At 53.1% G+C, this 9,240-nt stretch overlaps 2 protein-coding genes across 2 annotated transcripts; both read left to right on the forward strand.

The window, feature by feature from the left end:
- Positions 1-226: 226 nt before the first annotated feature.
- On the forward strand, positions 227-4,549 carry PtA15_14A297 (uncharacterized protein; the record flags this gene model as incomplete). Its single annotated transcript, XM_053162997.1, has 8 exons — positions 227-620; positions 697-981; positions 1,053-1,550; positions 1,648-1,820; positions 3,330-3,758; positions 3,833-3,990; positions 4,058-4,223; positions 4,307-4,549. The coding sequence occupies 8 exons, from the start codon at positions 227-229 to the stop codon at positions 4,547-4,549; spliced, it is 2,346 nt and encodes a 781-aa protein (XP_053026968.1).
- A 2,022-nt stretch (positions 4,550-6,571) lies between these two features.
- PtA15_14A298 (uncharacterized protein) lies at positions 6,572-7,843 on the forward strand (the record flags this gene model as incomplete). Its single annotated transcript, XM_053162998.1, has 6 exons — positions 6,572-6,685; positions 6,784-6,828; positions 6,901-6,970; positions 7,042-7,159; positions 7,232-7,528; positions 7,609-7,843. 6 exons carry the CDS (start codon positions 6,572-6,574, stop codon positions 7,841-7,843), a joined length of 879 nt encoding a protein of 292 aa, XP_053026969.1.
- Positions 7,844-9,240: the final 1,397 nt, after the last annotated feature.

Below are 9,240 nucleotides of genomic sequence, written 5' to 3' on the forward strand. Positions count from 1 at the left end.
CCCAACTGAGCCATCAGCCATCCGCACTCAGCTTATGTAAGCCCAGCAAACCATATTCATCCCTTGTATGGTGTGCTCACAACGACAAAGTGCCCGTCAAAGGAGTCCTTTAAGTCCCTCTCATGGCTGAGGCTTGGCGAGGAGAGAGTCCGACCATTGACCACATCCCACGCAACAAAGAGAGAAAGAGAAAGTCCTGAACCCCTCACCTCCAGCCTCTACGAGAATGGCCCCCATGAACACATACTGGCAGCTCCTAGCCGATAGCCTCTCCGAATGGAGAGAGCGGGCGAGTGGCGGGAGTCGAGCGACCCAGCTTCCTCCAGCACGGCCTCCCTCAGCCCCGGCCGCTCCACTTCCCGCCGCATCCCCGCCTGCCCGGACCCCCTCGCCGCAGCTCTCAGCCACCCCGCAATTCTCGTCGCCAGCCCGGGCCCATGCCGGCGCCGCCGCCGATCCCCTCCGCCCAGGCCCGGGACCGTCCGGTCCGCCAGGCCCGTCTTCCCCCGCCGGGAGCTCCCCCCGCCGGCTGGTCGAGCAACTAGAGACGCTGGCCGAGCAGGCATCCGTCCCGCACAGCGTGGTCGCCTGCCTCCGTCGCTTGAAGGCCTCCATCCACAGTGCGCCCTTCCCTTGAACCCCCCCCCATGCCCCCCAACCCACTCATGGCCCTAGTGTTTGTTTGGCGATGCGTAGAGAGACGGCGGGCGCCGGACGCGGACGAGGAGAGCGAGCGGCGCGCAAAGGCGCCCCGGACCCAGCCCGTCTTCGCCGACGGGAACGCCGCCCTCGCCGGCTACGCCCGCGTCTTGAGCCCCGCCCAAGCCGCCGCTGCGCTCCCCAACATCCGCGCAATCCTCGCCATCATCATCGCCAATCGTCCCCCGCATACGCCAGCTCCTAGCACCGCGGGAGCGCGCCTGACGTATCGGGCCCGTGGACTCAGCCCGATGGACTGGCTCAAGCTTGTTGAGCAGAAATGTACGTCGCTGCCTCCCCCCGCATCGCATCTTCGTGTGCACAGGCTGGTGACCCCCGTCATTCCCCCGCAGGTCCCGACATGTACGTGTTCCCAAACGCACACATCTTGGCCGGGAACCCATGCGTCGACCGTCCAGCCCTGGAAGCGGCAATGAACGGGCGGGGGGCGGCGGCTCCGTGGGCCGAGAAGCTGTTCGTCCGCTTCGCGCACGCCTTCCAGGCCCACCGCGCCTCCTCGAGACTCGGCCTCACACAGGTCGTCCTCCGGGCCGTGTATCTGGCGAGCCCGACGGCCGCGGACGAGGCCGGTGCGCCGCTGGACCCGCTGGTGGCCCAATACATCGACAGCGCGCCCTTCGAGCAACTCTACTCCTGCTGCCAGAATCTCGTCGCCGCCATCACTAACCTTCGCGGCCTCACCAAGGCCAAAGACGTCTCCTTTGCCCCGCTTGCGTGTTACTTGTCCTCCGGGGTTCGCGGCGTCCTCTTTGGGCCGCTCAAAGCTCGTTACTGTCCCCCTTCCTGTGCAGCCCAGCTATTCCACATGCTCACGATGTTGATCGACCGAGGTAGGCGACCGAGTTTCCCTCCTCTACGTGTCCCTTTTCCTGGCTATACATTCTGTCAGATATCCTAAATTTCTTCCTCGCCTTCCACAACATGTAGACGTCGCTCTGCCTCAGGAGACATTTTGGACACGCACGCAGGCCCTCCTCCACGACCGGATCTCCCAGGCGCTTTCAGCTCCGACTGTGATCGGTCCGCTGCCACGAGCAGACCTTGCCCGGGCACTCTCGGCTGACTTCTTGCAAGGCTGGAGTAGGGCGGGCGAGTCGTCTGTTCCCTGGGTCTATCCAAGGGGCTGCAAAGGCTCCAAGCCACCCCACTGGGACTTGATGCATCCTTTGACATGAATCTATGGGAGGCTGTGGCTTATCTTGTGCCCATGGACTTGAGGCCATCGTTGACCGTTTCTCTCTTTTCTCATCCAATTATTGATCATCTTTCTAAATGTTTCAATAGAAAATCTCTCATCGTCATTTGAGTTCTCATTTCCTGCTATTGAAGATTCTCACAAATCCGGCTTCCTCTCGATTCCGGCTGCTCCAACCCGTGCTTTTGCGCTCTCAGTGTCTCAAAACGATACATAAAGATTAATAAAAATGCGTGTGTGTTAGTGATGAGTTTAGACAAGCAGAGCAATGTTCTGCTTGGAAGAAGCCATATTTTCAAGAGCCTCTTCAGAGAAGAACGCGACAAATCGGACAGCTGCCATTGCCGTGTTCGATCATCCACCGCACGGTCGAATACATCTGCGGTGGAAGGCATGCTGCACTCCTTCATCCTTGCAACTTCAGAGAAGCATCACTTTAGCTCATTCTCGACTATACTTGTGTAGGAGACTCACATAATCACCAATAACAAATTGTACATTGATCCGGGCCTTTTCGCCTAAGGTTATGAAATGCAAATGTTTATTGGAAGTTGAACTGCCGTCATGACTTTCAGTGTGCAGCTTTTTCATGATGGGTGAGATCGTCCTGGTGACTGTGAGCCCCAGTCTATGTTCAATGTTCTTTAAGTTGCTGCTGAATCTACCTCCGGCATGATGAGTGTCGGCAAGTGCTTTACTTTTGCCTTGGCGGGATAGCTGCTGTGCTGGCCAGCAATTGTCAAGCGTGTTCCAATGAGACTGCACCGTGTCCAGTTTCGATGTGCAACTGGTGCCGTTCGTGATGAGGTGTATAGGACCCATTCATGAACGCTTGCTACGCGCCCATATGAGAGCACCCTATGTGGGACGCGCCATCAACACCCAAGGATTCCTGAGTCGCGATGGCCTAGTCATTCATGGCGCGCTCGCCAAGGAGCAGCAAGAAGCTAAGCCGGCTTCCCTGAACTTATCCCATCGCACTGAAGCCTGAGCCTGAGGAGGTTCTTCCTTGAGCCTGGCTGGCTTGCTGGGTCCCTGTAAGAATTGGCGAGTGGCCGACTGCCCGCAACCCAAGGCAACCAAGCTACCAACAGCGGTTGCAGATGCCTGTTCCGCCTCGCTCGCTGGTTGGTTTCGAACAGGTATGGTCTGTCTGGGTGCCGGGTCAGCTCCACCTCCAAGTGGACAACGCCCTCAGAGTCGTATCATCGTCTTTCGGAGGCCTCCTTGTCTTTCCTTTGGTCTATAAAACCCGCATCCAGATCGAGCCTTGTCTTGTCTCCCCATCCTACCCCACTTCACCATCCGCTTGTTCTGTATTGTGTCTTCTGTGTATCATCATCTTCTTCATCTAAAGCTCAGCTTTCCCAAAATATCTCTTCAACTGCATTCTCCCCTCGTACATATATTATAGTTCGACTTAGTTCATCTCCCTCAGCCTTACAAACCAGATAGTTCCTTCGTCTCGAATCTGAAGCGGCTTCTAGCTCAACCCGAGTCCGATTCTCGATCCCTGATCCTGCAAACTTCGCCACCAAGCAACCCAAAAACCGCCCCATCCTCCCAACCTTCCGCGATGGCCTTCTCACTCCAGCTGATCTCGATGGTGATGATGGGGTGTGTGCTGAGCGTCCGCGAGACGGTTGGCCACCCTTTCGGCATCCCGAGCGGCCGGCCGATGGCGCCGCAGGGAACAGCGGCGACGCGAGACCCAGTCCATCTTTCGCCGTCCTGCCAGGTGGCAGCCTCGGCCTTATTGGGCGGAGAAGTCAGCCGGTGCGCGAACATGTTCGGCCTGGCGTCGATCTTCGAGGCCAAGGAGTCCCTCGTCTCGCCCATCAACGTCAGTCCCACTCCTCCCATCCCTCCCCCCTTAAAAACTCGAGTGTGCTTACCTTTTTGCCCGCCTCTTTTTAGGACTGGGTCTCCGGCGCTTGTGCCGCTTCCCCCTGCTCTAAACAAGCCCTCGCCTCGGCCAGTCATGCGATCAAGACCGAGTGTGCGAGCGATCTGCAAGAAGGCGCGATAGCGGCGGTGGCCATGTACAGTATCCTCACCCACTACGACGTCACTAGGTACGCGCTCCCTTCCCCCCTCTAGGACTAACCGTCCTCATATTGACCCTTCTGGTTTTTCTTTCAGGGACATGTTTTGCACCCAGTACACTCAGAACTCCGCGTTCTGTCTCCCCTCCGTTCTGGGCGATGTCGAGGCACAATCCGGCGAGAAGATCACGCTCGGCGAGGTCGTGTCCCTGATCTCCGGAAAGCTGACGGAGGCGGACCGGGCCTTCATGGCTGTGCCCAAGGTACGTCTCCCCCACTCTGGCCTACGATGTCGGCGGAAGAAAAAGAGAGACTGATTTGTGGTGTGTGGGTGTGGTTTTCGTAGGCGACGTATTGCACCCCATGTGCCCATGCGATCGTGACTAAATCGGCGACGATGATCGACGCCATCCGCGCCCACCCCGCCGGCATCCCCTTCGACTACACCCCCACGTCCGCCGTCCACCAGATCAGCGAGATCTGTGGGCGCGCATTCGAGGACCACAAGCTCCCTGGCGCCGTCCGCGTCGCAGCGTTCCCCAAGACCGGCGCTCCTGGTGGCCCTGCTGCCGATAACTACCTGGCTTGATGCGTCGGAAAAGACACGGGCGCTCGCGAAGCGTCGCATTCCAGATTCCCTCACATTTCTTTCAAGTCTTGATGACACGTCCTAACTTATTATTTATGTAAAGCGGCGACCTGCCGTATAATCAGCGAAACGAAGAAAAGAGCTTGCAAGCGTGTCCAAATCATCGTGTGTTTTATTCCACTCTTCGAACTATGTATATTTTTATGTATATTATGAACTATTTCCTGGCCCCAAATTTTGTTGCCTTCCCCTCCTCTGCAGTAGACCTGTTGTATTTTTGTGTGTGTGTGTAAAGCAAACTTTTTCAAATACCTGATCCGAATTCTGGATCCGAAAGAATTATCTGTGGTTGTCCTCCCGGTGTGATGGTTCCAAATAACATGAGTCAGTGTGGACTGGTGCACGATAACTGCACATTTATCGGGATGCATATGTTTTTTGAAGAGGAGTCGCACTGCACAGGGCTCTCCAAACCGCTCGTAAAAAGGGGGCAGTCACAAAACCAAACTTGTCCCAAAAGAATCATGCATTTTGTCAGCATCACCCAATGCTTCTCTTTTCCAGAGCAATGGTGCTCTCAGCCTACAACTGTCTCTCTTGGCCTATAGTCGTCCATCATCTGCTATCTCTTGAATCATCCTTGAGTAATCCTTCAGTAGCATGGCAGCAACACTCATGGAGCCATGGCGCTTGATTCTTCAAGCTCGCTTATTCTAGATCAGAACGGTCCATCCAGGCGCATTCTTTCAATTTCATTCTTGCGGCCACAAGGTGATGTGATTGTATTGTGACATTTGCTTGAGTGAAGCAAATGGTTAAGAAGGTGTATTTTTGGACTCAGATGAGATGAGACTGACATTTCTAGCCTAGTATGATTGAGAAAATAAGACCGCTAATCAAGGTACTTTGACACTGGATAGAGGTGCCCAACAATGTTATGAAGCTATATGACTGAGAGCAAGCAACCATAATTGATCCGGACATGACATGGGACAGGGAATCCATTCAGAATCCCAACATTGCAATAACTGTTGGTCAAAATGTAGATGTATGATTACCCCCAAGTATAGTATTATTGAGCTCTTCTCTGATTAGAAATATGTGGTGATCTACTGCCAGCAGTGGTGTAGCATTGCGAGGGGTGCCTTTTGGGTTTTCTCTTGCAGAGACTCACACATTCTTGGTTGCTGACGGCCCCCTCCCCCATGCAGAACATAAACATTTTAGAGGTGTATGTTTACTGCCAAAAAAGGGCATTCAAAGATTTCTGGTTTGCACCATTGTGGGGTTTGGCCCCCAAAAATCTTTAGCCTTTTATGGGTCCTATGATGGAGCTTGAGACATTGCAAGATGATGATGCAATTGTAAATACATGGTTTTGATAGGGGAAAGATAGCGTTTCGTTGCCTGTTCCTTCGTGGATGGAGATCTGAGGAATTATTCAGGTTTTCTGGGAAGGGGAAGGAAAAGTGTGCCGATGACACAGTCTCCGCCGGACTCAGATCTCCGGGCGATTCGACTCCGCTGACACTTGTCTCCTGGCCGACCTTCCTGGCCCATCAGCCATGGAGCCTGACGGTGTCCGCTGTTCGCCACCATCAAGCGGGTGCTGCTCGTTCATCCAGTGGCCCCTCCAAGAATATCTAGCCGAGGTGTTGCTCGTGAATACACAAGCGAAAAAAACCGTCGATACAGCCTGGGGAAACAGTTTTATCCCTCGCGGATTGTGGAGTGTGCGGTTTCTTCGTGTCGGTCGGTTTCTCAATCAAGCCACTTGTCTCCCACTCCCACCCTCCAGATACAGCCCACCGAAAACCGAACCAGGCCAACTTCTCCCTCTCCCTTTCCAGAAAAACCTCCACGCACACACACACACCTGCCAGACCCATAACGATTACATTATTACCTTTATAAATACCTAATCAGCGGCACACTTGCTCCACACAAACCAAACACGAATACCACCTGCCGATTAATATTCAGCTCAGTTATTCACCCTTATCGCCTATTCCACGTCACATTATGTTGTCGTCTACTCTCTTGGTCCTCCTCGTCTCCTCCCCCCAGTTGATCTTCGCCCAAGGTCACGCCACCTCCGACCAGGTATCCGACTCGGCCACCAAATACGACAACCTCGTGAGCCCCCATGGTCCCCCCTTCAGCCTCCACCAAATGCACACTGACCCTTCCTTTCTTGCCTGGTGGCCATTTGCTGCGTCGCTTCTTTTTTTTAGTTTCTCTCTGCGCCTTACCCCGATGGCTTTGGCATCCCGCTAAAGGTGCGCGACGACTCATCCCTCCGATGACCCCCTATCGATCCTTGACTCATTCCCCGGCTTACTTGCTTGCAGGCACAAGCAGTCCTTCATGTGGCATACCCGAGCGGACCCATCACCCTCGGAAAATCATACTCCGCAGAAGGTGCATACACTCTCATCTCTTCTCATATTACCGGTCTACTCACAAAGTTTTTCTTGGCTTTCACACAACAGATGTCAAGACTCTTCCTACGATCACTGTCATGCCTGCCGACCCTACCGCCTTCAAAGCCCCCAACGCCTTCACACTCATGTTAGCCGATGCGAATGCTTTGGGAAACCCAGACAAGGAGTACGCCTGAAAGAAACTCTTACCTGAAATCACACGCTCAGAGGGCTAATTAGATGATGTCCACTTATGAAGGGGTAACTACCGCCACTTCCTGGAGAACGGAGCGACTTTCGGCGATGCAGGAGCCGATGGCGGGATGGCGATGAACGTGGGCTCGGGGACAGTCGTGACGAACTACGCCGGCCCGGGTCCTCTCCCAAACACGGGCGAACACAGATACGCCTGGATGCTGTTCGCCCAGCCGTCCAAGTTCGCCGCGCCCTCCAACCTGACCGCCGCTGGGACTGCCCCGGGACATTGGTATGTGAACGGGTATGTGGCCAGCAGCGGGCTTGGCGACTTGCTTGCTGCCAGCTTCTTCACCGTCGAGTACGTTTTGTTCTTTCTCCTACTTCCTTACGACTAGTCACTCAACCCTCTTCTCTCTCTCCGCCTTTTACTGCAATCAGGAATGGGCACGCTACCTTCCCCCACAACGCCACCGTCGTCCACAGCAATCCCACAGCCAACACTGCCACTCCCTCTGGCCAATCGGGCACCATGGCCGCCGCCGGCTCCAACTCTACCCAGGCTGCTGCCAAGAGCGACGCCGATGGGCCGCTCTGGAACGACTTTGCCGGAACCGTTAAGAGCGTTGTCATGGGCCTCGGCGTCGCCGTCTCTGGTTACATCCTTGTCCAGTAACTCCGCACTTACGTGTACCCCTCCACTTCTCTAGTATTTTTTCTTCTCTTCGATCGACATTTCTGCTCTCACCCCCCCTTTTTTTATAACGTAAAAAAATAATGATGTGGTTCGTTTCTGTTTGAATGAAGAAATGTTTTCATCAAGATATCAATTTCTCATTGATTCTATGCTCTTGAAAAGTAATCATCTATCTTTATGAAAGTTATTGATGTTCGATCAAGTCAAACCCCATGCAATGACAGCAAATCGCTTGTTGGTTTTAACTTTCCGCGTGGCACTGAGTGTGCAACACCGAAGATATTTTTACATAATATGTATATATATATATACATTTATTTTACATCTGAAAACAAGAGTCTTGAGGACCAGCTTCAAATCATTGGTTGTAATCTCTGGTAGTGTGTTCAACCCTTAAGACCGCTGCCGATGGCGCCTGTGATCTTGGCAGCTTTCCCGAGTCCACCTGCGCCAAGTCTAGAAAATGACGAATAGAAAATAGGTTATATAATATGTTCTTGAGTAAAAAAAGATCCGCAAGGATGCATACCCTTTGGATACGGTGTCCATTACCATTGCGGCTATTCCAATGCCGCTGCTAAGAAATTTTGTGCAAATTCGCCGGGAGAAATGTGATCAGAATAAATCAAACAGACGTGAAAGAGTATGAGTAAGTGAGACTGGAGAGTTATAATGCGCTTTGGAATCTGGGTATATGAAAGGGATCTGCAGAAGAAGCTAGAAATCTTGACATACGTCGTTGGTTTAGGAGTAGTGCTAGGATCTCCGCCATCCCTGTAAAAAACAAAAACAAAATAAAAGGAAAAAATCAAAATGGTTGGAGCGTGGGTCAGCTGGGTCCGTTTTTTACAGCAATGCTCATCACGGCTCGGGAGAAAGGGAGAATAAGAGTTTGATTTAAAAGTGGGAATGGAGAGTAATCCACTCTGGAAACTGGATGTATAAAGTGTCAGAAGCAAGAACTCGTGACATACGTTGCTGTTAGCTTAGTAGTTGTGCCAGTATCTCCACCATCACTGGAAAATCAAAATCAAAGTAAAATGAAAACCGTTGGTTAGCTGGGTATGTTTTTTTTACAGGAAACCTATGCAATCAAGGCTTAGACGTGCTCTGTCTTAGGTGGCCCGCCGACTTCGGAGAACGCGAAGCCGAATCCGTCTCCAACTTGCCTGGGTACAGCCGCACACAAGCCCATGGAGAACACGGCCAAAAGAACTATGCAGTTTATCAAAAGATTCATGAGGGGCAGATGCGTGTCGGTGGCGTTTGTGGATAGTTGATGCGTCCAAAGGGGGAGCATATATGTGTGGTAAATTTTCTAGGAGAAATATTTCCGGGTTGGTGGGTGGTGTGGATTGGGCAAGAGGGTGTCTAGC

Source organism: Puccinia triticina, chromosome 14A (genome assembly GCF_026914185.1).
Source record: "Puccinia triticina chromosome 14A, complete sequence".
NCBI classification, from domain to species: domain Eukaryota; kingdom Fungi; phylum Basidiomycota; class Pucciniomycetes; order Pucciniales; family Pucciniaceae; genus Puccinia; species Puccinia triticina.